This window comes from Chaetomium fimeti, assembly GCF_033439085.1.
Source record: "Chaetomium fimeti strain CBS 168.71 chromosome Unknown B0H64scaffold_3, whole genome shotgun sequence".
Lineage (NCBI taxonomy): Eukaryota > Fungi > Ascomycota > Sordariomycetes > Sordariales > Chaetomiaceae > Chaetomium > Chaetomium fimeti.
Window position 1 is genome coordinate 3723286 of NW_026944331.1, and position 24920 is coordinate 3748205.

Genomic DNA, 24920 nt, shown 5'->3' on the forward strand with positions numbered 1-24920 from the left:
TCCCAAGACGCGATTCACAACGATGCGACAATTTGACACAGCGAAATGGAGGCGACGACAGCTACTTTTTCGGCGCCCCTTGAGCGCTCTGTATCACAACAATCTGCCACTTCAATAAGGAGCCATCGATCAACCACCCGCGGCCGAAAGAAGCTGACATCACAACCGTCGAGCTCGGCATCCTCCATTGCCCCCTCCGACAAGTCACTGACCTCGTTCCCCTCCTTCTCTCCCGACTCGCCCCGCGAAGAGCGAACAAGCTTCTTCCGCAGCGACAATGACATGACGCCGGTGATCTCATCGCGAAAAACATCTGGGCTGAGCCTGGCCACCTCGAACCAGGAAGAGGAACAGGGACCGAGAGAAGAACAAGGGCAGGAGCAGCAGGAGCGGCAGGAGCAGCAGGAGCAAAACAACAATAAACAGGACCACTTACAGCCCTCTACGACCGTCGATCATCTCACAACCACAGCAGTATCGCCTGCGCGCGGTGCTCTGTTTGAGGATGCCCCGCTAGCTTCGCGCAAAATCCCTGGCGCTCTGCACCTCGCCGATGACGAACATATCGAGCGACTGATTGCCCGCCACGGCGCGGTCAACCTCGTACGCCAGATTGCCGAAGACCTGGCCCAGCGGGATGTCCAGATCGTACAGATGCGCCGTCGGGCAGAGGAACGGGAACGGACCCTGCGCAAGATCGTCCTGGAATGCGGTCTGTCCAGCCTGGATATGGAGACACGCCTGCGCGCCATGGAGCAGGAAGCGAGATCAAATGGGGTGTCGAGACAAGGGTCGGGAGAAGGGCTTTCGGATCTTGTGACCGATGCGATGACCCAAGACCTTCGGCATCCCCTCCCAAGTCACATCTTTGACGACGCCACGATTCGGCCTAGCTCGGTACCCTTGCCTGCTGGTCCAGGAAATGAGTCTGCCAGAGGCTCGACACGGGGGTGGAAGGATTACCTTTGGGGCGGCGGCACGGTCAAAAGGTCCGGGAGGGCCAATAACACAATCAGAGAGGCGAGCAAGCAACCACCCGCTGTTGTGAAAGCAACACCGACCGAGCGACGGCCAGCGCTTCAGGAAGACCTGTTCAACCCGCCCGAGGAGGACTCGATGCGTGGCTCTAGTAGGGCATCCAGCGTGAACTCTAGCAACGCCTCCCGGAAACCGTCGCTAGCAAGCATGGCCTTGCGGCTTGTGGCAGGCGGCACGCCAGGGGGGCGCGATCCCGAGATCCGTGGTCGCACAAGCAACCCTCAGGAAAGAGACTTGATGAGGACCCAATCGAGCTCAAGTATCAACACGGGTGGTTCAGCCCGCGCCGTATCATCGCAGGGCGGCCCCAAGGCTCTGATGGCGATGCGTCGACCCCCCGGCCCCATCCGACCCATCGATGTCCCATCACGAACTCAACCTCCAGAGCGCTGGGACACTATGGTTTCGACCCCTGGAGGAGATCCGGTTGCACGGCAGCAGAACTATGGTCCTGTCGAGATGGACACCATTCTGCCACCCGAAGCCCAGCCACCAACCCTGACGCATATCTACAACAATCATATCGGCGCCGACTTTCTCACGGACCGCTTTGGCTTTATCTACGACCAGCGACGGAAAAAAGCGGCAGCGGGAGGCCGCCCAAATGGCCGGCCATGCCAAAAAGAATAGCCGTGCGGAAATGATTCATGGCCGGCACGGGCTGTCTCCGGTGCTATTGGAGGACAGCTCCAGCGGGAAGATGAGCCTCGGGAGCGACGGGCGGCCCGGCACGCCCTGTTCGTCTGAAGAACCTCGCGAGGACGCCAAGCCCAAGAGGTGGCAGGACTATCTCAAGATCGCGACCTTCCCCACGGAGCTGCTCTCGCACACGCCCCTGATTAGCGCTCAGGGCTTTGAGGTGATGGAAGCCGCCGAGACCCCCAAGTCACCGGGCCATTCACCCAGCATGATGTCGGAAGACCGGGGCTTTCTGCCGTCCGCGACAACCACAGCGGCGATAACACCAAGCGACACTGAGATCCAGCCCCGGTCCGAAGGGGAGCAGCCGCCTGCAGCGACACTTGCGAAAGAAGACGCAGAACCAGTTAGGCTGCTCCTCCAAAACCTCAACAACCTACACGACACCCTACAGCGGGAAAAGACGGTCCGATGGAACGACTTCCTCCGGAAAGTCAGAGCGGAGCGAAAACGAGACGGTGAAGCCGCGGCTGCTGCCGCCGCCGCAGCCGCCGAAGCCCGCTTCGAACGCGCCACGGCCGTCATGCCCGAAACCCGCCTCGGCGACGGCGAACTGATCGGCGTCGCCAGCCTCGGCATCCAAGGCAAGGTCGGCCGCGCCAAAGCCAACGAGTTCCGCTCCCTCGTCCTCGGCGGCATCCCGGTCGCCTCCCGCTCCAAGATCTGGTCCGAATGCTGCGGCGCCAACGCGCTACGCATCCCAGGCTACTACGCCTCCCTCATGGCCCGCCCGGAGTCATCCGACGACGCCCAAGTCGTCGCCCAGATCAAAGCCGACATCACCCGCACCCTGACCGACAACATCTTCTTCCGCAAGGGGCCCGGCGTCCAAAAGCTCCACGACGTCCTGCTCGCCTACTCGCGCCGCAACCCGGACGTCGGCTACTGCCAGGGCATGAACCTGGTCGTGGCCAACCTGCTGCTCGTCACCCCCCTCGGCCGAGGACGCCTTCTGGATCCTCTGCTCCATGGTCGAGACCATCCTGCCCCCGCACTACTTCGACCACTCCCTGCTCGCCTCCCGCGCCGACCAGGTCGTCCTGCGCCAGTACGTGAGCGAGGTCCTCCCCAAACTCTCCGCCCACTTCGACGCCCTCGCCATCGACCTCGAGACCATGACCTTCCAGTGGTTCCTCTCCCTCTTCACCGACTGCCTGTCGGCCGAGGCGCTGTTCCGCGTCTGGGATGTCGTGCTGTGCTCGCCGCAGGACGCGGCCGCGTTCCTGTTCCAGGTGGCGTTGGCGCTGCTGAAGCTGAATGAGGGGAACCTGCTGCGCTGTGAGAGCCCTGCTGAGGTGTATACGTATATCAATCATGAGATGACCAATCATGCGATTAGTATTGATGGGCTGGTGCAGGCCAGTGAGGCGCTGAGGCGGTTGGTCAGGAGGGATGAGGTGGAGGTGAGGAGGAAGGGGGCGGTGGAGGGGGAGATGGGGGTGGGGAAGGGGATGGGGTTGGAGGTGAGCGTGACGGTGGAGGAGGAGAGGGCTGCTGGGGATAGTGCGGCTGGGGAGAGGGCGGCTGGGGAGAGTGTGAGCGAGGCAGGCAGCGCGGGACAGAAGGCGGGGGTGGTTCCCGCTGTGGTGAGCCAGGAGGTGGTTATGGGCGGGCTGAGTAGGAGTGTTAGTCGCGCGCCTAGCCCGGTTGGGGAGCGTGAGGGTGTTGAGGGCGGTGTTGGTGCTGGTGCTAGCAATGCTGGCGGCGGTTTCCTGGCTCCGGGCGGAGGGGTGGAGGCGAGTTCATGAGTGTGATGAGAGTATCCACCCCGGAATTGGGTTCGGAGGGGACCATCCACTTACAGAGACGGACTTCCCTTTGTTTACACACCGACTGCGGCAGCTCGGGCTTGCTTGATCTGCATTCACTCATTGCATGGCGGAGCCCTATGGCGGAGCCCTATGGCGGATTTAGTGCAGGACTATTTCTCCTTTTAGATTGGGCCTCTTATAGTCTACGATACCCGACGGTTTCCTAGGAGGAGGTGGGAATATTAGAAATACGATCATTTATGAGGTTTATCAACGATGTATTACCTGTGGTCACCGACTCGGTACCGAAGATGCGGATATTTGTTTGTCGAAACTGATGCTGCTAAACGGCACCGATCTTTGTGCCTCATAGGTTGGTTGATCAGAAAATACTTAGCCCTATGGTTCTTGTGAGCTGTCTGTAGCCCAATATCGGGGAGTATCATTCCTCAGGATGTCATAATTATTCTGTACATAAACAGCTAAACCGGCATATTGAAAACCCCATAGTAACACCATAAAGGAACCAAACGGCTTGCTGTTCCTCCATATTATCACACATACTGTGGTATACTAACAAATTTCCTAGTGAACGCCACCAACAATGAAAAGATCACAACAAAGAAGTAGGTAATGTCGTGCCGAACCGACAAAGGAGATAAAGGGATAAAGGTATAAATCGTAACATGTACCCTTAGATGTACTCGGGCGTGCTGAAGTCGAAAGAATCCGGAATGTCTTTCTCGACACGGTCTTTTGGCACCTCGTGCAGGGTAATCTGCTGCTCCCAGCGACTATAGCCCGATCGAGTGATGTGCCAAGCGCGGTCCAGGATACGGATGTACACCAGGTCGGGGCACTTATTGGCGGCGGTGGTGCTGTAGTGGCGGAACTCGGACTCTTTTGGATACCGCCCCGCGACGTAGCGGCCCGGCTCGCCCTCGGGCTTGCTCCAGGTTCCCAGGCCGTCGGCCAGCCACAGCTCGCGCAGGTGCGTCATCTGCTTGACGCGCCCCCAGAATGTCCGCATGTGATTCTTCCCCTTGACGTGTCTGGGGGCGGTCAACGGGGGCATCCGGATCTTGAGCGCCTGTAGTCTGTTGATCCCGTGAACCCAGGCCAGGAAGGCATCCGCGTCCTGGGGGCGCATGGACTCTGTGGGAAAGACAAAGCCCTTGACGTAGATGTCTTCAGCGGTGATGTATTCGAGTGATTCTGTGCCAACCCATAAAGGGCATGTGCATGCGTCCCCATGTCGTGCTCTCCACTCCGAAGGCGAAGACACATCGATGCGGACGACGATTTGCTGCAAACGATCGCTGTTCGAGCGCCACAGCAGCCTCAGAAGGTCCCCTTGGTCCCACGGCCAAGTGATTTTGCGGAGTCGTGGCAGACGAGTGGGCCGTAGTATGTGTGGAGGAGTTGTGATCAACGAGAAGCCGTGTCTCCCGCTCAGCTGCCTGATATACGAGCCGTCCTTGTCGAGAATGCCCTGTAAGTGGAGCCCTTCGAGGGTTTGCAGATCGGTAAGCCATGCCAAATGGTGCGGACCTTGTTGGGGGAAAATAAATGAAGCTTCGTCCCTGATCTCAAAGCCGTAACCGAGCGTCAGGGTCTTCAGGTGGAGGGGCCTGCCTTGAGTTAGCTTGTACCATTCACACAATACCTCCATGGCATTATTAGGGCCGTCCGGATATTCGACGGTGCCGTACAAGCGCCGCACGAAACTCCCGTCCGGCGACATGCCTCCAATCTCGTGCCGTAGAGAAAGCTCAAGGTGAGAAAGGTTCTGCGAACCTTTGAGGATACTGACGACGTTTTCGAGGAACACAGAAGGGCGCCGGCCGTCGTGCTGGATGTTGTTGAGGGCTAGGACACGCAGATTGGGGAAATTGAACACCGGCGGCACTATCGGCGTATGGGTGTCGAGGCCGAAGTTGACGGTGTTGCCCAGGGAAACCGTGGAACGTGGATGTTGCTGCATCTTCCACCTCCAGTGATCAATACTAAAATTTGGGATACAAAGGAACCCGAAAGTATCACGCTTTGAAGCGGTGATACTGAGAGAGACAAGCTCGGGACGGTCTATAACAACAGCAAACTGTTAGTCAAGGTCGGAGAAAGGCTGACAGGGGTACTTACGGCGCTGGAGGAGAACCGCGAGATCAAGGATCCGGGGTACGTCCCGAGCAGTGAATCTGCGGAGGCGTGGTGCTCGCGTAAGGGTCTCCTTGAGACCGGTAAAGAAGTCGTCGACTTTGTCCTTGGTGACGAACCACTCCGGCTGGTTACTGCTCACCCTGGTCTCCCATGGTTTCTGCGAGATTATCTCGGCGAGGCCGGGGGCCGCCACTGGGAGGTCAACATGGAGAGAGAAGGTGTTGCGTTCCAAATGAGAAGAGAATTCGTCCCAGAACGGACGCTGGTCGATCCAACTTGGATCGGCCTGAAGGTATGGCAGCTTGATTGCCGCCCAGAGGTGAAATTGCGCAGCGCGGTTGAAACGCTTGCTCGTCAAAGCTGCGTTCCGGAGGTCTTGGACGTCCTCGAGAAAGCCGAGGATGATGGCGCCCAGCTCTGGCACCCCCACCACATCTTCCGCGCCGGCGTGTTCGAAGGGTCTCCCGGCCATTTTCGCTCTGCTTGAGCTTTGGTTTCAGACTTCAAGAACCAAGGGGGGGAGAGTGGCCGAGTGGTGGGAGGGGTTGAGGCTTTGAGCTGGTTGGCGAAAAAAAGGGGATGAGAGCGAGGAGGGAAATTCAAAGTCGGGGCAGAGGGTGATGACCAGGGAAGTCAACAAATCTGATCGGGATCCTAAAATAATTAAAATGTTTATGGCAAGCCCAAGCGCGTCTTATAGTATCCTCAGACGGAATAATCGCTCTTGTGAGTAAACAGGGCCCCCAAACCCATGAAGATCGAACATGGACGAAAAAGACTGACAAGAGAGCGAGCAATGTATATTTTAGACTCCCATTCTAGAATATCCTGGTTACTGGGAGAATACGGAGTGTCTGTGCTTTATCGTGCGGAGGCTTGGATCTACATGTGTTGAACAACAACTTTTGTTCCTTCCGAGGAACACCCCCTTAGAGTTTAGGACCTGGTGGTGTGCTGGCCGTTGCAAGTAATTAACGTCAAAGTCAACCCATCCCCCATCAACCTAATGCAGAGATAAAGAGAGGAAAGCAAGTATACGTTGGTCTGCTGGTATTATATCCATAGGCTTGAAACTAGCATCTTCTATGTCGATACATCAATTCAAGAGTGACAACCGTCGTAACCATATAGCAATCACACACTCCATCCGACTCCCACACTCCATCCGACTCCCACACACTACATTCCGAAACAATACCAAAACAGAGCGGGTGCCGCAGCCCTGTCTGCCAGGGCAAAGAGATAATATATACCCCTTCTCTCAACCCCCAACATCTACACTTCACCCACCCCCCCCTACCCCCTATCCACCCCCCTCCTCCCTAACCTTCTCCGCCCACCAACTCCGCAACCTCTCCACGCCCGCCCTGCACCACCCCAACCCACCCGGCTCGCCAACCCACCAACTCTCCCCGCCCGCCAGCCCATCACTAACGTACTTCCGCAGCGCACCCCCCTCAAACAGGTGGTTCTTGACGCCCAACAGCAACACCACCGCCCCCTCGCGCGGCGTGAACCCCTCCGGGTCCAGGTACACGGTCAGCAGCACCCGCTTGGGCGTGCTCATGTCGGCGAGCCGCGCCGTGCGCTGCACGAAGGAGGGCCCGATGTGGGAGGGCTCGACGGCTGACAGGGAGGTGGTGACGGCGAGCACGTTGACCATCCAGTTTTGGCGGTAGGGGAGGTGTGGGATTTGGGAGAGGGGCGTGAGTTTGACGAATTGCGTGGCCGAGGTGGGGAGCCAGGGGCGTTGTTTGGTGATGGGTTGGGGTTGGAGTTGGAGTTGTTGTTGTGGGGGTTGTGGTGGTTGTGGTTGTAAGTGTGGTTGTGCTTGGGTATGCTGGTGGCTTTGAGGGCGGAGGTGGTCTTCTTGGTTCTGCTTGATGATGGATGCTTGGAGTTCCTGTCGAGGGTCGGAAGTGGTGGTGACAATGCGGCGTTGTGACGCACGTTCGGCGGATACGGTGAGGGTTTCAAAGGCCGAGTCCGAGTCGGAGATGTAGTCTAGCTCGTTAGGATCCTCTGATGTGGGTTTTGTAGGGTCGACTCCCGGGGCTCCGTCCGGATTTGTGATGGCTGTCTCTTCCGTTGCGGCGCCTGTAGTTCCCCCCACTTCTTCAACTGCCATCAGTTGATCTATGAGCTCGTCATCCTCGTACTCCTCCGCCTCTCCCGCCACATCCTCTCGAACATCATCTCCCGCAACCACCCCCCCTTCTGCCTGTCCAGCATCACCCTCCCTGTCCCCAAGCTCCAACCGCCTCTCCCTCTCCACCTCCTCCCTCTCCCTCCTCAAAACCCCAAGATACTCCTCATTCCACCCAACCGTAACCATGTCCCCCACAACCAAATACACGACCCCTCCCTCCACCTCCCCCAACCAAAACCGATCCAACCTCACATAACATCCCTCATACACCCCACCCCCATCCACAAAACAATGAATTTCCCCCCGCACAAAAGCCTGCACACACAGCTCCCCGTCCCCCAGCAGCAACCTCACCGCACGCTCCCCTTTCCCCCGCCGCGACCGACGCCCACTCCGCAAACCAGGACCAGAGCCGGAAGTAGAATCAGGCACGGAAACCGGGATGCTAGCCTCGACGGACTCGACGAGGAAGACGGAGCCCGGGACGCAGTAGCGGGTGCGGAGGATGTCGGAGATGAGCGGTTTCGGGTCGAGGGGGTTTGTTGGGTCGAGGGAGATGATTGGGTTTGTGTTTTCTTCTTCTTTTTGTTCGGGTTCCTTTTCTGTTCTTCTTTTGGTGATGGGTCGTGGTGGTGGTGGTGGTGCGGGGTTAGGGTTGGGCATTTTAGTTTTGATGGGATTGGGGTGTTGGCATGGCGCCCGTGTGTGTGGATATTAAAAAGGAAATGGCTATGGGGATGGTGTATGTTTACATGGTGGCATAAAATTGGAAGGAGGTGCTGGTTGGTGAGCAACTGGGCGGGACCTGCTGCTGATAAGTTGGAGTTGGAGGGAAGACGCGCTTGACGCGCTGGGATAAAAGTGTTTAACCCTAACCCCAACTCATGAGAACAGTGAGCATTCAAGCTACGGTTGTGTTGCTAAGGACATTCTCTCGAATACGAGCATGACTCGAAAGAGTGAATGAGAAACCACCGTGGCACCATGGGTTGCACGAGCGGATCAAGTTTGCACGGGGGCACATGGTTAGCCAATAGCTGCCGCTTCCGCATCGCATTGACACAGTCGATCCCCCTTCTGCTCACATAATAGGTATTCCGTCAGGTATCGAAACTAGCTAGCTCTCTATTAAGCATGGAGGGCCGGGGTGATTAGTGAAAAAGAAAAGAGGCAGCAAAATATGCGAAGGAGCTTCGGATACTAAAAAGAAAATAGGGGGATAATGAAGTCCAACCACCGAATACGATTGCCAACAAGACGTAAACACCATAGGCCAGAGGGGTATGACCTGTAAACCGCATCGAATTGCGCCGCGCTGTTCCTCCCCACAACCCTGCCCCGGACGCCGTCTCCGGTTGCGGGGGGTTTTGGCACCGCTTCTGCCGGGATATCAAAATTTCGGGATCGTTCAGACCAAGAGGCAAGAGGCAAGAAGAAAGTCCGGGCCTTAGTAGCCGTTCATGGTCATCCGTTGCGAGCTGCGGCTCAGCTCGCGCTCCGCCGACGGGCTGATGGGCCTGCTGCCGTGGCCCTGTGCGCTGCTCTCCTTGAGTGCGAGGAGCTGCTTGGCGCGGAACGTCTCGTAGTGGATCTGAGAAGTCGTCTCGATGAGGTCTTGGAGGTGCGTGCGGAGGAGGAAGTTGCGGAGATAGACGAATTCGCAGTGGTTCTCATCCTCGACGTTGATAACGCCCCACCGGTTCTGGCGGCCCCGGACCTGCTTGCCATTGACAATGATGGACTTCTCGGAGCCGACGACGGCGAAGGGGATCAGGCCCTACTCAATATGTTAGCTATGCTCTACCACCCCACCAATCGAACCTTTGAAACCCACCTCGATCTGGTTGTTGACGGCGCGCTCCTCGTCGTCAAACTCGTCGTTGTCGTAGGGGTACATCTTCAGGTTGTGGAACGCAAACTCCTCCTTGATGCGCTCCTTGAACGCCTGGCGTTCCTCCAGGGTAAGGGTGTCGGCCTTGGCGATGACGGGAACAACGTTGACGACATCGGACAGCTTCTTCAGTACGACAATGTCAATCGGCTTGAGCGAGTGGCCCGACGGCTGGATGAAGAACAGGCAGCAGTGGATGCGCGTGTCCTGGATGTACCGCTCACGCTGCGCCGTAAGCTCCTTCCGGAGATACGCGGAGTGTTGGTCCTTGATGTACTTGACGATGGGGTCCCAGCAGCGGTCGTTGTTGATCAGATCGCCGTAGCCGGGGGTGTCGACGATGTTCAGCCGCAGACGGACGCCGTTCTCCTCGATGATATGCGAAACAGACTGGATCTCCGTGGTCGACCGGATCACCTCATCGGGGTTGAGGCGGCCTTTGGACTCGATGAGGTGCGACGCGAAGATGGTGTTGATCAGTGTCGACTTCCCCAGACCCGTTTGCCCTGCAATGCGAGACACGTCAATCCCGGCTCGTATACACGGAGTGGAGCTGGCCGTCAGCGTGAGGAGAGGGACGCGAGAACTCACCAACGCAGATAACGTTGAACTGGAATCCGCGCTTGAGCAGCTTGCGCTCAATCTGGGATGTAATGCTGTCGAAACCGACATGGCTTTGGGGGTAGATGGTCGCAGCGGGCATCGACGCCATTTTTTCGGTTGGTTTTGGGATAATTTGGGGTCCTATTCCAAAAAGTAATCGAGATTCGCTCGTCGCGACGTGGAGAGGCGAGGTCTAGATGGAACTCGGGGACGACGGGGTCCGGTGGCAGCGAATTGAGCGCGGGTGGATGCGGTCGGGTGTGGTGTTGAAAGGGAATTTCTTCGTACCTTCCTGTCCGCAGCTTCTGTCAAGCAATAATTTCCGTCAAGGGGTCGCTGAGCTGGCTGGGGAAAGGGGGAGGGAAGTGGGCTGCCCGTGATTGGTTTGTGGGACCCTGCCCCAGGCACGAGCTTGATCAAGTTAGAGCGCTGCATGCAGCAACACCCGAGCTTGGTGGACCGTGCCAGCCCTGCCCGCGGGAATGTTAAACTTTGAGATGCGTCCGACATTTTTTCTGGCCGAGTGACGAGGACGACAGCGTGATCCACGACGACATCCGGCGAAGCGACGACAAAAGGGTATGCAGAGGTCGCATCCTCTCAGCGAGAAGATTACAAAACTTGAGGGGTTCAATTGAGCCTGGCCTCCCTGCCGAACCTGCGCCCTATCACTCGACCCCTCGCTCAACATGGCGACGTTGACAGCACCGGCCATGAGGATGGCCTCTTTCAGCTCCTTTCTCCCGAGGCTTGTAGCACCGACGCTATTCTCGGCAACAAGGATACAGCTGCACGTTCGGCACTTCTCGCTCCCTCTATTCCCGTCCCTCACTCTTGCCGTTCCCGTCGGTTTTCAGCTCGGGCTCCCCTCAATTCTCGGAGACATCTGGGAGTCGATCCTCAAAGCGGTACCCAAGAAGAAGACATCACATATGAAGAAGAGGCATAGGCAAATGGCGGGCAAGGCGTTGAAAGATGTCAACTCGTTATGCAAGTGCCCCGCTTGCGGAGAGATCAAGCGCATGCACTATCTGTGCCCGCACTGCGCGAAGAGTAAGAAAAGCCGGTTACGAGGGGAAGTTTCCCAGACTAACGGGAATGCAGAGCTCAATGAAATGATGAACAAGAAAGCCCAGGAGACGACAAGTTGAAGCAATGCATATAAAGGGGTTTAAAGGACAACGCGGTTCTCGTTGGTCGACGGGAGGGCGCGCCGGAGGTATATCCGTCAATCCATTGCCTACAGAGTAGACTTTGTATTGGAGACGTCGACGAGATCTGGTGTACATGTATTGTAACAATATGAGCGGCAGTTGGACAGGCCGCTTGCTGTCACCATGCGACAATTACCAACTACCCGGCCACCTCTGTAAGGGGAGGAAGATGGAACGCCATGTGTAGCAGAGCGGTAGGGTGATTTACGACCTAGTCAAAAGCATATCCCATGAAACATTATCGCTACGGTTGGCGATTCCGGCAGGCAAATAAATTTAGGAACTCTCCTGTGACGTCTGAATACAACGGTTCTCACAGTAATTACCCCACCATCGTTCCTGCAGCTACCAGGCACGGCACGCTGCGACTTTGCAAGCAGCAGCTCGAATTCCCCAACACCAAACCACAACCAAACCGAAAATCCGTCTATGGAGAGGTGACAATGGCAAGAGCGCCCTCGAATAACCACTAAACAATCCCATTTCTAACATTGCCCTCGCAGTCGAAACAATACCTCACCGCGCACACGGTGGACGAAGGTACGCACGCACAGCGACCCCGCCATGCCTCCCCCCCCCCCCCCCCCCCCCTCAACTTGACCACCCCAGCCATGGAAGCTCCCCTCACTAACCCCCCATTCCATTACCACCACCACAGCCCACCCAGCCGAGATCTTCTCGCTCGCCCCGACCCCGACGACCCTCCTCTCGGCCAGCGGCTCCTCCGCCCTGCGCGTGCACAGCACCACGGACGCGACCTTCCCGCTCCAACAAACCATCCCCGACGCCCACAAGCTCGGCTGCCACCACGTGTGCACGGCGCGCGGCGGGCTGGGCGCCGTCGCCGCCAGCGTCGGCTTCGGCGGCGAGATCAAGGTCTGGGCCTGCGACGCGAATGAGTGGCGGCTGCAGTGGGAGCTGCCGCCGTCCAAGACCGATGGGGGGGATGTCTGGGCCGTGGCGCTCAGTGCGGATGAGGGGTATCTGGCGTGTACGACCAGTGATGGGCGGATCCACGTGTGGGATATTAATGGCCGCGAGAAGATTCAGACGTACGAGACGGGCGCGCGGGGTGGGGGGAGCTTTGCGATGGCGGTGGATTTAAGTCGTGATGGGCGGTTGACGGCGAGTGGGCATGAGAGTGGCGGGGTGTACGTGTTTAATAATGATGCGGGGCGGATGGTGTATTCGCTTTCGGGTGAGTTGGTACTGGGACTCGGTGGAGCTGGGCTGGCTAACAAAGTGGTAGGTCTGGCGAAACCGGTACGGACCGTTGCGTTCTCGCCTGGGTGCAAACGTCTTGCGGCGGCGGGCAACGCGGGCGTCATCGCGATCTACGATATGGAGCATGGTGAGCACGTGGGCAACCTCACAACACCGAGCAGCAGGCCCGCGTGGATCACTTCACTAGACTGGAACGACACGGGCGAGTATCTCCTGAGTGGGTCGCTTGACGGCAAGGTGAAGGTCTGGGATGTGGCACGCGGAGTTTGCGTCGCGACACACAGCGAGACGGACACGGCGTTGTGGAGCGTGAGGTGGCTGCCCAAGACGGAGCGGGCTTTGGGGCCGGGCATGGGCAAGAGCGAGATGTTTTGCGCGGCGGGTGCGAGCCGGAGTCTTGCGTTCTACCGGGAAGCTACTGGGTCTTAAGCATGGCGTAGGAAAGTTGGCTTTGCTTGGGTGGGCTGGAAGATCTTGACATGGCATTTGCAAGGCACGGTGGCTCTGGGCCGGGATAGAGAAAACGAGATATGACGCTGAATTGAACGACCTTTCGCCGCCTTTTCTTATTGCAGCTTAACCTATCATTCCTCCACGGTTCATTTATGGCGTTGATATTACTGCTGAAAGAAGGCTCGACCTTCCGTTCCTTTGGATGATTGCGGATCATGACGGACATTAAGGAGGCACTTGGAGACTACGAAATCTTTGTGCGTAATCCGTATATCACCCAACCATGTTTTGCTGCGCCAGATTTGTTCTTAGCGCAAATAGTTTGGAGACTATTTTGTCCAAAGAGCTGTGGCCTTGGAAATCGTTACTCAGAACTTGAATCCCGAGGTAGGAGGGGGTGATGCCCAGCAAAGCTACCGATATATAAAAGGTAGACAACGATTCCCTACACCCATGGCTGGAAAACACGCACCATATCCTTGTGTGCATGGTTTATAGCTCAAGACGAAATAAAACTTGACCAGGTGGCTTGATAGGTACTGGTCAGGCGAGTTACTTTGTAGCCCATTATATGCAAACATAAATACCAGGAATGAATGGTTTCTCTTTCAATCTCTGTGTTTGGTGCTTGTGGTTGGCGCTGAAGCACAAGATCAACGGCAATTGGGATAAGATCAACCACTGTCTAAGAAAGGCATACTGACAGTTACCCATACTGACTGGTAACCCGAAAAGCTGAAACTGGCTCGAGGTTTGACCAGCATGATCGGACTGTGGTGGTTGTCGTCCGCTTTGGGAGATTCACTAACAGAGATGTATGTGTCTCGCTGCCAAATTCATTAGAGAGCTTTGCAGCTAAGGTCACGTGAGTTGGCGCATCAATCGTGACGGCACGTTGCCCCGCCAGCGGTTTGCAGTCTCAAGGCCAAGGCTCGCCGTAATTCGCATTGCATGCCCTGACTAGCCTGCCTGCCGAGATCCCGTTTCACCCATCTCCAACCCCGAATTGAACAGTTTTCACTCCTCACTTCGTACTCTCCCACTTGATCTCCACCACCACATCAAAGACCTTCCGCTCGAAATCTCACCCACCTGACGTCACCGCCGCAATGTCCACTCGCAGATCGACCCGGTCCTCCACCGGCGCTGGCAAGCAACAGACGCTCAGCTTCAAGCACAAAGTCACCAAAGCCATCCAGACCGGCAAAGAAGGCTACAAATCCCCCTCCCGCGCAAAGGAGTACATCCCCGAGCCGTCGCCGGAGCCCGCCTCCAGCAAGGTAGCCACCAAGCTCTTCCAGCAGCAGCACGAGTCGGAGGAAGAAGAGGCCGCCGAGACCCCAACCTCCAGCGACGATGAGCAACAACAGCAGGCTGCGCCAGCCGCAGCAGTGCAAGCACAGCCCGATGCAGATGCGGCCAGGGCGGAAAAGATCAGCGACCGGGAGATTGAGCGGTACTGGAACGGCATCGAGGCTAGCCGGGAGGCGAAGGCGGTGCACAAGAAGCACACGCAGGACCTGACGACGGGCGAGAAGGTGCTGCGGTACTTTGATGTCAGCTCGCAGTATGGGGTACGTAAACGAATTTCACAACGCTGGTCCGTGTTTGTTTGATGGAAGGGAAATGGGCTAATCTTTTATGGCAGCCCTGCGTCGGTATTGCGCGTCTCAAGCGGTGGCAGCGGGCGCAGAGGTTGGGCCTGAACCCGCCGGTCGAGGTGCTTGCCGTGCTGCTGAAGGAGGAGGCGAAGGGGAATACGGACATTGAGAAGGCACATATGGATGAGCTTTTGAACTCGGCTGCGGTTGGGTCGGTTGGGGTATGAGGCGGCGAGTGGGAGCGCCGCGCGGAATTTGCAGGGTTTGTACAGTGGCCATGATTGCTTGGAAGGCGGAGTTGGGGAGTTGGGGGAAGGGAACGATTTGTCTATTTTTGCTTGTGACCTCTAACCTGGGGGATTTGTCTAGCTAGCTCTATCCCTGCTAGATACCTTTGCTATTACTCTGGCTCGCAACCAGTTCTTCTCGAACATCTACCCAACATGATTCAGTACCAGATACTCCTTGTCTGGTGATGCGGGGTGATCTCCTTTCCTGCCTCTTCCATTTCTTTTATCGTATCGTACAGGAAGAAGTCCAGGAGGATGGCATTGATTTGGCTTTTGGGGTTCTGTTTGAGGATCTCCCTGCGCAGCAGCTCTACGCACCAGATACTACAGGCTGGAAGAAGTCAGCGTACACAGCCTCTATCTAGGCATCCGGCGTGCTTACCTCGTAGCTGCATCTCCCAGCTCCCCCCTTGCGGGATGTCCTTTTTGGATCGTATTGCTTGGTCCAACGGAGGGCTGTAGTAAATACACCCCATGTTGTATAGGATCTGGGGCACGCGGTAGTCTGCAAACATGGTAATCTTGTCGATATCTCGGAACTCTCCGTAGTCCTCGCCCTCGAAACAAGCCCAGAGATCGGCGACCAAGATTTGTGCCCGTTTGAGGAAGCGGATTGGCTTCCGCCGGCCCTCGAAGGTATGCTCATCGCGGAAGCACTTGAAGTCCCGAGCCAGCAGGTTGACCAAACCGGCAGCGGACCCGTCTGCCGCGTCCAGCAGGTTTATAGGGTCACATTTGTATTTCTGCGTAACGTGTCAGATTCCGGTCTGCAAATGCAGGAGTCCGAATAGGCACATACCTCGTACAGCACCTGTCCGGCCTCACGTAGACAGGCCAGCCGCTCAGCCAGCAGCGGCATCTCCTCGTCAGTGCACGACCTGAAGACCTTCTTCAGGACGTCCAAGGTGCATTCCTCTTCATTCTGCCAGAAATGCGAGTCCGTAATGGGAATGCCTTTATTGAAGATGCTAATTAGGTTCTCATTCGACTTCCGAAAGGGATATTGTACAACAAAAACAATGGACATCAACGGTGACCTACCTTCCTCCAACGCGCGTTGCAGCCCAGCCACGAGGCTCCAGTACCCCGTCCACCGCTTGCCGCGGTACTCGACCGCAAACCGCTCCGCCTCGGACTTCTCGGACCAGAAAGAGAAATTGAGCAGATCCATGGTAAAGATGAAGGCGACGGTGCCCTCGTCCCCCATGTCGAACCGGTCGGGATGCAGCTCGTGGGACGACCAACTGGCGGACGAGAACTGCTTCTGCTGCATCTGCGCGTAGATGGCCGCGGCCGCGTTCTTGCAGGAGCGCATGTCTAATGCAACGTCGATAGAGTTGTCGTAGACATACTCTGCCCCTTCGAGCACGCCTGTCTCGGGCTCCTCATTGAGGTTGAGTTTGCCCTGCAGGTGCTGCCGGAGCAGGGCGAGCAATTCGAGGTCGGGCTCGTCGTCAGACATTTTGGAAGTGCTTGAACGTGAAAAGGGTTCTGTGGAGAGAAATTGAGAAGAGAAAATTGGTTGGATGTGGGTGTTGTGGATGAGTGCTGGTATCAAACGGTGAGAGTTGGAATTGTTGAAAAGGGGAACGTGCACCGAGATTTCATCATGGCTGCACAAATCTGGTAACGGAGAAGAAAGGACATGGTGTCATGTCATATTGCTGTCATCTAGAGTATTGTGAGTGTGCTATACCCAATCTCGATGCCCTTAATAAATCGAATATCATCTTGTCTGCACAAGGCTCGCTGGCTGCTGATAGTTATTCATGCTCCCTGGCAGATTGAGACTCGCACCGAAACTTGCTCTCATTCGAGTTTGAGGCTGCAGATGGAGTGGACCCAATCATGGCAGGGCGACCAATGGGGAAGTTACCGCCTGGGAAGAGATTCGATGGAAGTTCAACGGTATTCGTAGGCAGTTTCAGAATGTCTAGTGGCGCCAAGTGTAGCTTGCTCGGGGTAAAAGGGATACCGAGACATCCTCCCGTTAGGATGTGGTTCTATTGTGACACCAGAGACACGATATAAGGTCGTACTTTAGTCGCCCACGCAATTGACTTCCTTCCACGCTTTCCGTTCAATGTTGGTGGGGGTTGCGCTCGGACCACCTCTCAATCCGTCGCGCTGTGCTTGCCGCGTTGACTGACTGACCCACTCACTCTTTGAATGCGACGAGCTGCCTGTTTCTTGATGCGACAAACCACCACGACAAGGCTCTCCAAGCCCAAGCCAATTCTTCACCCTCTTTGACGGCACTCTCCTCATGGCTTTACCGTAGGGTACTGACCTTAGTGTGGAACCCCTGGTCTACTCTTCAAACCTTCTTTTTTTATTCTCTTCCCTCTCCGGGGGATCATTGCATCATGGATCCAACAGTGTCCATTGACGGCAACGCAGCCATGGTTGCGCCGCTTGCCCCGGTTGTGCCAGTAATGGCGCCGCCCTCTTTAACTCGCGATAGTTTCAATTCGCAATCGCTGGGTCGCGGTTTGAACGCCCATGTTAAACAGGTGGGTGCCCGAAAGTCGAATCGTTTTATTCCTACCCCCTCCACTCATCGGGAGCTTCGTTTGCTGCCAGGGCAACCCCCCCTCCGCAACATAACCAACCCTAACCATGTATTTTCCTTCCTACACAGCAGTGGTTGTTTCTCGCATTATGCCCTTCGCTTCTTTACTCCCTTTATTATCCGCTTGTGTCCTCGCGTTGTCTGATCGCATACCTGCCCCGAGATGTCATCTGACATGGAGCTCGTCCCAGTGCCGGCACTAACCAAGTCGAAACAGTCGCGGGTGTTGATGGTTGGCGCCGGCGGCATCGGTTGCGAACTACTCAAGAACCTTGTTCTTACCGGCTTCGGCGAGGTTCACGTGGTCGACCTCGACACAATCGACCTCAGCAACCTCAACCGGCAATTCCTCTTCCGACAAGAGCATATCAAGAAGTCGAAGGCATTGGTATAGACCCCCACAGCTGTCGATCAGGCCGAGCTTGGATTGACGATTGCGATACTAGGTCGCGAAGGAAGTTGCCGAAAAGTTCAATCCGGCAGTCAAGATCGTCGCCCATCATGCCAACATCAAAGACGCCGAGTTCAGCATCGAATGGTTCAGCAGCTTCAGAATAGTGTTCAACGCACTGGACAACCTCGAGGCGCGGCGCCATGTCAACAAGATGTGCTTGGCCGCCGACGTGCCTCTGATCGAGAGCGGGACCACCGGGTTCAACGGCCAGGTCCAGGTGATCAAGAAAGGCGTCACCGCGTGCTACGACTGCTCGCCAAAGGAGACACCCAAGTCATTCCCCGTCTGTACCATCCGCAGCACCCCGAGCCAACCGATCCACTGCATCGTCTGGGGCAAGAGTTATCTTCTCAACGAAATATTTGGGACAAGCGAGGACGAATCGGCCTTTGACCACTCCTCCGATGCCGAGAACGCCCAAGAGATCGCGGAACTCAAGCGCGAGTCGGAAGCGCTACGAAGGATCCGCGAATCAGTCGGCAGCCCGGAATTCCACGAGATGCTTTTCGACAAGGTTTTCAACACCGATATCGTCCGGCTGCGGTCAATGGAAGACATGTGGAAGGCGAGGAAGGCCCCGGAGCCGCTCAACTACAAGGACCTGCTGGAAAAAGCCAAGGAAGCGTTGGCGTCCAAGGAGGCGGTCTTGAAGGATGACCAGAAGGTCTGGTCGCTGGAAGAGAACTTGGTCGTCTTGAACGACAGCTTAGACCGACTGAGCAAGCGAATCCTCGACATAAAAAATACACAGGGTGGTCTCGCGGACGCGATCATCACCTTCGACAAGGATGACGAGGACACACTAGACTTCGTCGCCGCAAGCGCAAACATCAGGTCGACTCTGTTCGGCATCGACCGCAAGTCTAAATTTGACATTAAACAGATGGCGGGCAACATCATACCCGCGATTGCGACGACCAATGCCATTGTGGCCGGTCTCTGCGTACTCGAGGCGTTTAAAGTGCTCAAGGGCGAGTATGACAGGGCGAGAGAGGTGTTCCTAACGCCATTCGCACCCGCCCGTCTCTTAGCATCAGACAAATCCCGAGTGCCCAACCCAGACTGCCCGGTCTGCAGCGTCTTCCAAACCCGTGCCTATGTCGACCTGTCGAGGGCAACACTCAACGACCTCGTCGAGGATTTCCTGAAGCTCCAGTTGGGGTATGGGGAAAAAGAAATCTCCGTCAGCAACGAGGTCGGCATCCTGTACGACCCCGATGAGACGGACAATCTTGGCAAGAAGCTGAGCGAGCTCGGTAAGCATGAACTGGATCGCAACGTTTCAGCGTTTGAGCGTGTCTGACATTGTCATCTAGGCATCAAGCCGGATTCCTTCTTAACCATCACAGACGAAGACGACGAGGATCCGTACGTCAACGTGGTAGTCGCCATTCAAGAAGCGTATGTCTCCAACGCGGTATATCCTCGCACCCACCCCTCGCTAATCCTCTCATAGCAAGGAACCCCTCGATGACAAGCCTATTAAGGGCGTCTCATCTGGAGAGGTCAAGATCCCAACCAAGCCAAAGAAAACCCCTGCTCCAGAGGCCAATGGCCAGAATGGGCGTGGCATCGAAAACGGTAGCAGGCAGCAAAGCGAAGGGGTGGCCGAGGTAGTACCGGCGAAACGCCCGCACCCGGAAGACCCGGAGGATGTCGCGGTCGTCAAGAAGGCGAAGACGGTGGCGTCAGCTACGGATAAGGACGATGGCGTTGTCGTCCTCGACGATGCCGCGGGGGGTGCCATCGTCATTGACGATGACTGAAACCTCCCAGAATGCTGAGGTGGCACAATAACTCCCCAGCAGCTGCCGACGCCATGATAGGGCGGCAGCTCAGGCGACTGCTTGCCGATCTCACCTCTTTGTAGCGCTGGAGGCTGGTGTGCGTCGGGCCTGCAATTCGCCCGCTCCTCTTTCTCGTTCTCGCCGACCCCTTCAGACGGCACTTAACCCGCCATCCAGGTTGAGGATGCAGTTATTCGCATACTCGTTTTTGGCGAGAAAGGCGACGGCATCGGCGACCTCGCTTGCGGTCCCGAAGCGCCCTAAGGGAATCTTTTTTTGGAGTTCTTTATTCGCGAGGCCTTTAGCATGGCGATGGCGATGGCATGTGTGGATTAGCTTGGAGCAATGTATGGATGGAAAATTGGCTGGGGCGTTCTCGTAGCGGCTGGGGATGCCGCTGCTCGTTTACGAGCTTGGAGATGGCGGTGGATGCTGAGCTGGAAAAGGGAGGGAGGGCAGAGCCAATGGCTCATGTAGTGAAACATGGTAGGGATTTGATAGGAGAAATGAGAAGCATGAGAACATACCGTCGGTCATATCCGTCTCGATGTACCCGGGCAACACCGCATTTACACGGATGCCATGCTTGGCGAGCTCGGCGGAGAGCGCAGTTGTTAGGCCTATCCATCGGCTTGTAAGTGTGCGCCCTCTCACGCCTGGACGACCAGTTGAAAGGGCGGTGTTGGCATACCTAATTGGCCCGCCTTGGCAGCAGCATAAACGGACGTCCCAATGACTCCCTTGTGCGCCAGCAAACTCGAGATGTTGATGATGCAACCGCCCCTGCGCCGGGCCATCATCTGCCTGCCAACCATCTTGCACCCAAAGATAACGCCGCGCAAGTTGCTAGCCAGCAGACCGTCAACGGTCTCCTCGTCGATCCGGAGGAGCAGAGAGTTCTGTGGCTCGCCGGCGCAGTTTACTAGGTAGTCGATTTCCTTCTACAAGACATAGAGTAAGCATAACTCTCGCCACAACCCTCTCTGTCAGCTCCAGTCTCGGAATGCGCATGACAGCCGCAACGAAACAGCCGAGGACGAGAGACAAGTAAGTGCATCGACCAAGTAAACAAACACGTACATTATCTTTTATCAACCTTCCCCACGCCCTCATCTCACCCACGTCCAAGCAATGTATGCTGTGGGATTGGGGTAGCTCAAGGCCCCGCGGCTCTCCCATCATCTCTTGGAGTTCCGCAAGTGACCGCTGAAGTTTAGACCTTGTCCGACCAGCCAACACTACGCTGGCACCTTCTTTGGCAAACCGCGACGCGATGGCGAACCCAATTCCGCCGGATGCGCCGGTGATGACGGCTTTTTTGCCCGCCAGCGCGTAGGACGCCATGGTTGGAGATATATCCACCAGGTTTGCGTAGATGCAAGTTTCTTTCTGTCTGATACGGTACTTATTCTGTATGGAGTCGCAATGTCGACCGAATGCTACGTTAGGCAGGGGTGAGAGAATAAGGATGTTATTCTGGGGGAGCTGAGTGGCCGAGTGGGCCCGAACCCTTTGCACCACCGATGCAGAGCGCCGCCAAGACCAAAGACCAATCACGGCGCATTTCGTGTGTGTGGCCTTCGAGGTTACTTGGAGAGGATTTGAACAGGCGTCTCCCAGTTTCCACGGATTCTGTTTTCTTACCTCCCTCACCTCCCGGAGTCGCGCGGGTTACATCAATGCCTCACAGCTGCCATCGCACCGAAACCTGATCGATCGCCCGCCTGCCACCGAGGAAACCGCTCACTCCGGGGCAGAATTGGTGAGCACCAGCTGCCTCGGCACCGGCTCCCATCTCATGAATTCACCCGACCGTAGCGCTGCCTCCGGCGCAGTGCTCCCCAACGGCACCTCGACGACTGCGGCAGCCGAAGGAAAAGGGAAGAATGGAGTGGTGGATGCCGGATTGAGGAACCAACACCATTGTATGTCCCCATGTTGCAGTCAATTGAGCGCCGAGATACCCATCGACAGACAGCCGAGTCTTATCACCCCTCGCGAAAAACCCCCTGACTGCCCCGCCTCGAATCCCCCGTTCGACTCGAGCAACTCGGAGCAACGCAAAGCTCTCAACACGCACATACGCGGGCAATGGCGCTGACAACCACGGCTAGACAAGCGAGCACTTCCGAAATGGCGGTACGACCTGCGCCAGGCTCTCCTGCCCATCGTGCGGTGGGAGACACCCTATCTAGCATCTTTCCAGAGCATGGTGCGCACGCCCGCCCTCGATAGCTACTTCGCCATCACGGCCAACCTCGGCACACATACATTCTTCATGGTCGGGCTGCCAATCCTCTTCTGGTTCGGCTTCCGGGAGTTCGCCAAGGGGTAAAGGACCAAACCAACGAGACTACGAATATACCAGCGCTGACACAAGACACATACATCCAGACTGGTCCACATTCTCGCCTGCGGTGTCTTCTTCACCGGCTTTATTAAAGACATGTGCTCGCTCCCGCGCCCGTTATCTCCACCCCTCCAACGAATCACCATGTCCGGCTCGGCCGCCCTCGAATACGGCTTCCCGTCAACCCACTCCGCCAACGCCGTCTCGGTCGCCGTCTACGCCGTCCTGATGCTCCACCGCGAAAGCAACCCCTTCTCCCCCTCGATAACCCTCGCGCTCGAAGGGCTAGCCTACTTTTACGCCCTCTCCATCATTATCGGCCGCTTGTACTGCGGCATGCACGGATTCGCCGACGTCATCATCGGCTCGCTCATGGGCGCCGCCATCTCGCTCGTCGAGTTCTACTACGCCCCGGGCCTCGAGGCCTGGCTCTACAACAGCCAATACCTGGCACCACTCATCATCGCCCTGGTCATCATCGTTCTCGTGCGCGTACACCCAGAACCGGCGGACGACTGCCCCTGCTTCGACGACAGCGTGGCGTTCGCGGGCGTCATGATCGGCCTAGAACTCGGCATGTGGCGGTTCGCGCGCTACTCGAGCATCGCAGCCGTGTACAACGGCCCCGACGCAACCTTCGACCTAGCCGCGCTCGGCTGGCAGCGGGCGGTAGCCCGCCTGGTCTTCGGCGTGGGCATGGTCTTCGCCTGGCGCGAGGTGATGAAACCCACCCTGTTACGCTTCCTCCCCCACCTCTACCGCGTCATCGAGACGCGCGGCCTCTCGCTGCCGCGCCGCTTCTTCGTGCCCGCCTCCGAGTACAAGGACGTGCCGCTGCACGTCCGCGACGACAACGTCCTGCCCAGCGTCAGCGACCTGCCGAAACTCGTCCGCAGCTTCCGCGGCCCCGGCCGCGGCCGCTCCGTCAGCATCGGGCCCCAGAGCGCCGCCGACGCGTACGAGACGCTGGCGTACCGCGAGCGCCGCCGCAGGGAGAGCCTCGGGAGCGATGCCGGCGCTGCCGCTGGTGGTGCTGGTGGTGCTGCTGCTGGTGGTGGTGGTGGTGGTGTGTTGAAGGGGCGGGAGAGCGCCAACGGCCTGCGGGAGAAGGCGGTCGCGGATGGGGAGTGCTCGCAGGCGTCGGGCGTGCAGAGCGGCGGCGGCGGGAGGTTGGCTGAGTTTGAGCGCATGATGGGGACGGGGAAGGTGGTGGCGGCGGCGAGTCCGTCGCCTGACAGGGCGGATGGTGAGGCTGGTGGGGTCAATCTGTACCTGGGGCAGCAGGATGAGTTGGGCGAGAAGGAGGTCTTCTCCAAGCTAATAAAGCCTAGGGTGAGGTATGATGTCGAGGTGGTGACCAAGTTGGTCGTTTATGCCGGTATGTTCCGTCTTTTTTTTTTCTGTTTCACCCCCCTTTTCCTTGGCGGTCCTCGTGGGGTACTCTTACTGACCAGTCACACACACACAACAGGCATTGCGTGGTTGGCAGTGGACGGCGGCCTTCTTGCTTTTGAGGCGGTTGGCTTAGGCGCGTAGCATCTGAGGGCGTGATGATAAAGGATGCCTCTCTTCTGCGTTGTATCTACGGTTCTTTTCTTGTTCGCTTCTTGTGGTGGCTTGGTGCTGGGTTTTGCACCTTGCTGCCTCGGTAATGAATTGCCCTTTTCTCCATGACGCTGCGGGTGATTGGGTGCTGGTGTTTGTGATTCGTCGTTCTCGGGTTGCTTTTGCAAGCAAGATCTGGCAGATCTGGGTAAGGTGAATGCTTCGCGCCGATTCCCGAGACGGCCCCGGGCGGAGTCTCCTGCAAGTCATCGGGAAGCTTCCTCGACCCCCGCACGGCATCTGTACCCCGGCGGTGCCCGGCTCAGGGGCAGCCGGCTCGTGTTTGGTCTAAGAGATCTTATCTAATCTGGAGGGGACCCGATTTGCGGCTGCCATCGTTCAGCTGCTGCGGGCTGGACCCTGAGCTCTGATTTCATTCTCGTTCGTTGATTTCAACATTGGCTTCTCGAATTTGGGAAGAAACTGGGCTCCCTGGTCATCACCATCTTTCGCTATCCATCTTCAACCTCCTGCCTCGATGCTTCGAATGCAATCCACTGCTCAAACTCCCTCATTCACCTATGCGCATTCTGCCCATTCAAGAAAGCAAGCAAGGGAGTACACAGTAGCCTCTGTCCGTATCTGATGATGATGTCCTCGACTGGGAAAAGTTGTCTGACAGCATCAAGTCCTTTGGGTGACCTCTTTTCTCTGGATTGTGGAGAAACGTGCCCTCAATGACACCTAATAAGCCCAAAATACCTTGACCAAAGCGGCAGAGGTAAGAAAAAGCAGTCAATGTTGGTCCCATGCCATGATGCTCAAAGTGGGTGTGTCGAGTGCAGAAATGCTTCTCCCCAATTCCACTGCAGTCGTGTGAGTGGGTGATCCCCAAGGCCCGTGCAGCAGTTCTGCCTGATCAGGCTTAGCGCAGCTTGGATTTGACGACGCAAGTGGCGAGAACCTGGGGTGATTGCACCTGCCGTTCCCTTCCATTCAGCATCCGCAGCGACTTGAAAGTGACTTCACATCTAAACTCGAGTCACACAATCACGACTGCCATTCACATTCAAGGGCGCGACCAGAATCTGGACAATAATTTTGTCTGCACCCGATAATCGTGCAGCAGAACTTCGCGG

At 56.9% G+C, this 24920-nt stretch overlaps 12 protein-coding genes across 12 annotated transcripts; 6 read left to right on the forward strand and 6 right to left on the reverse strand.

Moving 5' to 3' along the window:
- Positions 1 to 45: 45 nt before the first annotated feature.
- B0H64DRAFT_458371 (rab-GTPase-TBC domain-containing protein) lies at positions 46 to 3627 on the forward strand (the record flags this gene model as incomplete). The annotated part of the gene is made up of 3 exons (XM_062807411.1): positions 46 to 1491; positions 1628 to 2662; positions 2715 to 3627. 3 exons carry the CDS (start codon positions 46 to 48, stop codon positions 3483 to 3485), a joined length of 3252 nt encoding a protein of 1083 aa, XP_062661327.1. The 3' UTR covers positions 3486 to 3627.
- A 555-nt stretch (positions 3628 to 4182) lies between these two features.
- Positions 4183 to 6120, reverse strand: B0H64DRAFT_431669 (uncharacterized protein; the record flags this gene model as incomplete). Its single annotated transcript, XM_062805980.1, has 3 exons — positions 4183 to 5119; positions 5150 to 5573; positions 5631 to 6120. The coding sequence occupies 3 exons, from the start codon at positions 6118 to 6120 to the stop codon at positions 4183 to 4185; spliced, it is 1851 nt and encodes a 616-aa protein (XP_062661328.1).
- An 831-nt stretch (positions 6121 to 6951) lies between these two features.
- Positions 6952 to 8753, reverse strand: B0H64DRAFT_473870 (uncharacterized protein; the record flags this gene model as incomplete). The annotated part of the gene is made up of 1 exon (XM_062808018.1): positions 6952 to 8753. Exon 1 carries the CDS (start codon positions 8458 to 8460, stop codon positions 6952 to 6954), a length of 1509 nt encoding a protein of 502 aa, XP_062661329.1. The 5' UTR covers positions 8461 to 8753.
- On the reverse strand, positions 8754 to 10681 carry B0H64DRAFT_431671 (Septin-type guanine nucleotide-binding (G) domain-containing protein). The gene is made up of 3 exons (XM_062805981.1): positions 10280 to 10681; positions 9632 to 10194; positions 8754 to 9574 (listed from the first exon to the last, which is right to left on the reverse strand). Exons 1-3 carry the CDS (start codon positions 10398 to 10400, stop codon positions 9245 to 9247), a joined length of 1014 nt encoding a protein of 337 aa, XP_062661330.1. The 5' UTR covers positions 10401 to 10681; the 3' UTR covers positions 8754 to 9244.
- An 85-nt stretch (positions 10682 to 10766) lies between these two features.
- B0H64DRAFT_393141 (uncharacterized protein) lies at positions 10767 to 11480 on the forward strand. The gene is made up of 2 exons (XM_062803614.1): positions 10767 to 11344; positions 11396 to 11480. Exons 1-2 carry the CDS (start codon positions 10981 to 10983, stop codon positions 11440 to 11442), a joined length of 411 nt encoding a protein of 136 aa, XP_062661331.1. The 5' UTR covers positions 10767 to 10980; the 3' UTR covers positions 11443 to 11480.
- A 369-nt stretch (positions 11481 to 11849) lies between these two features.
- On the forward strand, positions 11850 to 13307 carry B0H64DRAFT_132105 (WD40-repeat-containing domain protein). The gene is made up of 4 exons (XM_062798139.1): positions 11850 to 11951; positions 12009 to 12045; positions 12164 to 12703; positions 12755 to 13307. The coding sequence occupies exons 1-4, from the start codon at positions 11949 to 11951 to the stop codon at positions 13156 to 13158; spliced, it is 984 nt and encodes a 327-aa protein (XP_062661332.1). The 5' UTR covers positions 11850 to 11948; the 3' UTR covers positions 13159 to 13307.
- Positions 13308 to 14114: 807 nt separating this feature from the next.
- B0H64DRAFT_393146 (DNA polymerase delta, subunit 4-domain-containing protein) lies at positions 14115 to 15478 on the forward strand. Its single transcript, XM_062803615.1, has 2 exons — positions 14115 to 14756; positions 14831 to 15478. The coding sequence occupies exons 1-2, from the start codon at positions 14292 to 14294 to the stop codon at positions 15008 to 15010; spliced, it is 645 nt and encodes a 214-aa protein (XP_062661333.1). The 5' UTR covers positions 14115 to 14291; the 3' UTR covers positions 15011 to 15478.
- On the reverse strand, positions 15015 to 16656 carry B0H64DRAFT_132146 (uncharacterized protein). The gene is made up of 4 exons (XM_062798140.1): positions 16115 to 16656; positions 15873 to 16027; positions 15456 to 15816; positions 15015 to 15404 (listed from the first exon to the last, which is right to left on the reverse strand). Exons 1-4 carry the CDS (start codon positions 16533 to 16535, stop codon positions 15232 to 15234), a joined length of 1110 nt encoding a protein of 369 aa, XP_062661334.1. The 5' UTR covers positions 16536 to 16656; the 3' UTR covers positions 15015 to 15231.
- Positions 16657 to 17575: 919 nt separating this feature from the next.
- On the forward strand, positions 17576 to 20037 carry B0H64DRAFT_132239 (uncharacterized protein). Its single transcript, XM_062798142.1, has 4 exons — positions 17576 to 18033; positions 18092 to 19355; positions 19416 to 19500; positions 19556 to 20037. The coding sequence occupies exons 1-4, from the start codon at positions 17809 to 17811 to the stop codon at positions 19863 to 19865; spliced, it is 1884 nt and encodes a 627-aa protein (XP_062661335.1). The 5' UTR covers positions 17576 to 17808; the 3' UTR covers positions 19866 to 20037.
- On the reverse strand, positions 19945 to 21340 carry B0H64DRAFT_132187 (uncharacterized protein). The gene is made up of 4 exons (XM_062798141.1): positions 20967 to 21340; positions 20578 to 20827; positions 20414 to 20506; positions 19945 to 20185 (listed from the first exon to the last, which is right to left on the reverse strand). Exons 1-4 carry the CDS (start codon positions 21228 to 21230, stop codon positions 20037 to 20039), a joined length of 756 nt encoding a protein of 251 aa, XP_062661336.1. The 5' UTR covers positions 21231 to 21340; the 3' UTR covers positions 19945 to 20036.
- Positions 21341 to 21464: 124 nt separating this feature from the next.
- Positions 21465 to 23772, forward strand: B0H64DRAFT_473877 (PAP2 superfamily-domain-containing protein; the record flags this gene model as incomplete). The annotated part of the gene is made up of 4 exons (XM_062808019.1): positions 21465 to 21811; positions 22001 to 22217; positions 22281 to 23614; positions 23708 to 23772. Exons 1-4 carry the CDS (start codon positions 21685 to 21687, stop codon positions 23770 to 23772), a joined length of 1743 nt encoding a protein of 580 aa, XP_062661337.1. The 5' UTR covers positions 21465 to 21684.
- Positions 23773 to 24088: 316 nt separating this feature from the next.
- B0H64DRAFT_393165 (uncharacterized protein) lies at positions 24089 to 24612 on the reverse strand. Its single transcript, XM_062803616.1, has one exon. It carries the CDS (start codon positions 24590 to 24592, stop codon positions 24380 to 24382), a length of 213 nt encoding a protein of 70 aa, XP_062661338.1. The 5' UTR covers positions 24593 to 24612; the 3' UTR covers positions 24089 to 24379.
- Between the last annotated feature and the right edge of the window lie 308 nt (positions 24613 to 24920).

Coding starts and splice junctions, on each gene's coding strand:
- B0H64DRAFT_431671 (XM_062805981.1), bottom strand. CDS start 10,400: ATGGCGTCGATGCCCGCTGCGACCATCTACCCCCAAAGCCATGTCGGT. Junction 10,195..10,279: donor GTTCAACGTTATCTGCGTTG/GTGAGTTCTCGC, acceptor CTCGCATTGCAG/GGCAAACGGGTCTGGGGAAG. Junction 9,575..9,631: donor CCGTCAACAACCAGATCGAG/GTGGGTTTCAAA, acceptor CATATTGAGTAG/GGCCTGATCCCCTTCGCCGT.
- B0H64DRAFT_393141 (XM_062803614.1), top strand. CDS start 10,981: ATGGCGACGTTGACAGCACCGGCCATGAGGATGGCCTCTTTCAGCTCC. Junction 11,345..11,395: donor GTGCCCGCACTGCGCGAAGA/GTAAGAAAAGCC, acceptor ACGGGAATGCAG/AGCTCAATGAAATGATGAAC.
- B0H64DRAFT_132105 (XM_062798139.1), top strand. Junction 12,046..12,163: donor CGCGCACACGGTGGACGAAG/GTACGCACGCAC, acceptor CCACCACCACAG/CCCACCCAGCCGAGATCTTC. Junction 12,704..12,754: donor GATGGTGTATTCGCTTTCGG/GTGAGTTGGTAC, acceptor ACAAAGTGGTAG/GTCTGGCGAAACCGGTACGG.
- B0H64DRAFT_393146 (XM_062803615.1), top strand. CDS start 14,292: ATGTCCACTCGCAGATCGACCCGGTCCTCCACCGGCGCTGGCAAGCAA. Junction 14,757..14,830: donor ATGTCAGCTCGCAGTATGGG/GTACGTAAACGA, acceptor CTTTTATGGCAG/CCCTGCGTCGGTATTGCGCG.
- B0H64DRAFT_132146 (XM_062798140.1), bottom strand. CDS start 16,535: ATGTCTGACGACGAGCCCGACCTCGAATTGCTCGCCCTGCTCCGGCAG. Junction 16,028..16,114: donor GCAACGCGCGTTGGAGGAAG/GTAGGTCACCGT, acceptor TCTTCAATAAAG/GCATTCCCATTACGGACTCG. Junction 15,817..15,872: donor CCGGACAGGTGCTGTACGAG/GTATGTGCCTAT, acceptor CACGTTACGCAG/AAATACAAATGTGACCCTAT.
- B0H64DRAFT_132239 (XM_062798142.1), top strand. CDS start 17,809: ATGTCATCTGACATGGAGCTCGTCCCAGTGCCGGCACTAACCAAGTCG. Junction 18,034..18,091: donor TCAAGAAGTCGAAGGCATTG/GTATAGACCCCC, acceptor TTGCGATACTAG/GTCGCGAAGGAAGTTGCCGA. Junction 19,501..19,555: donor GTAGTCGCCATTCAAGAAGC/GTATGTCTCCAA, acceptor ATCCTCTCATAG/CAAGGAACCCCTCGATGACA.
- B0H64DRAFT_132187 (XM_062798141.1), bottom strand. CDS start 21,230: ATGGCGTCCTACGCGCTGGCGGGCAAAAAAGCCGTCATCACCGGCGCA. Junction 20,828..20,966: donor GAAGGTTGATAAAAGATAAT/GTACGTGTTTGT, acceptor TATGTCTTGTAG/AAGGAAATCGACTACCTAGT. Junction 20,507..20,577: donor TGCCAAGGCGGGCCAATTAG/GTATGCCAACAC, acceptor GCCGATGGATAG/GCCTAACAACTGCGCTCTCC.
- B0H64DRAFT_393165 (XM_062803616.1), bottom strand. CDS start 24,592: ATGGGACCAACATTGACTGCTTTTTCTTACCTCTGCCGCTTTGGTCAA.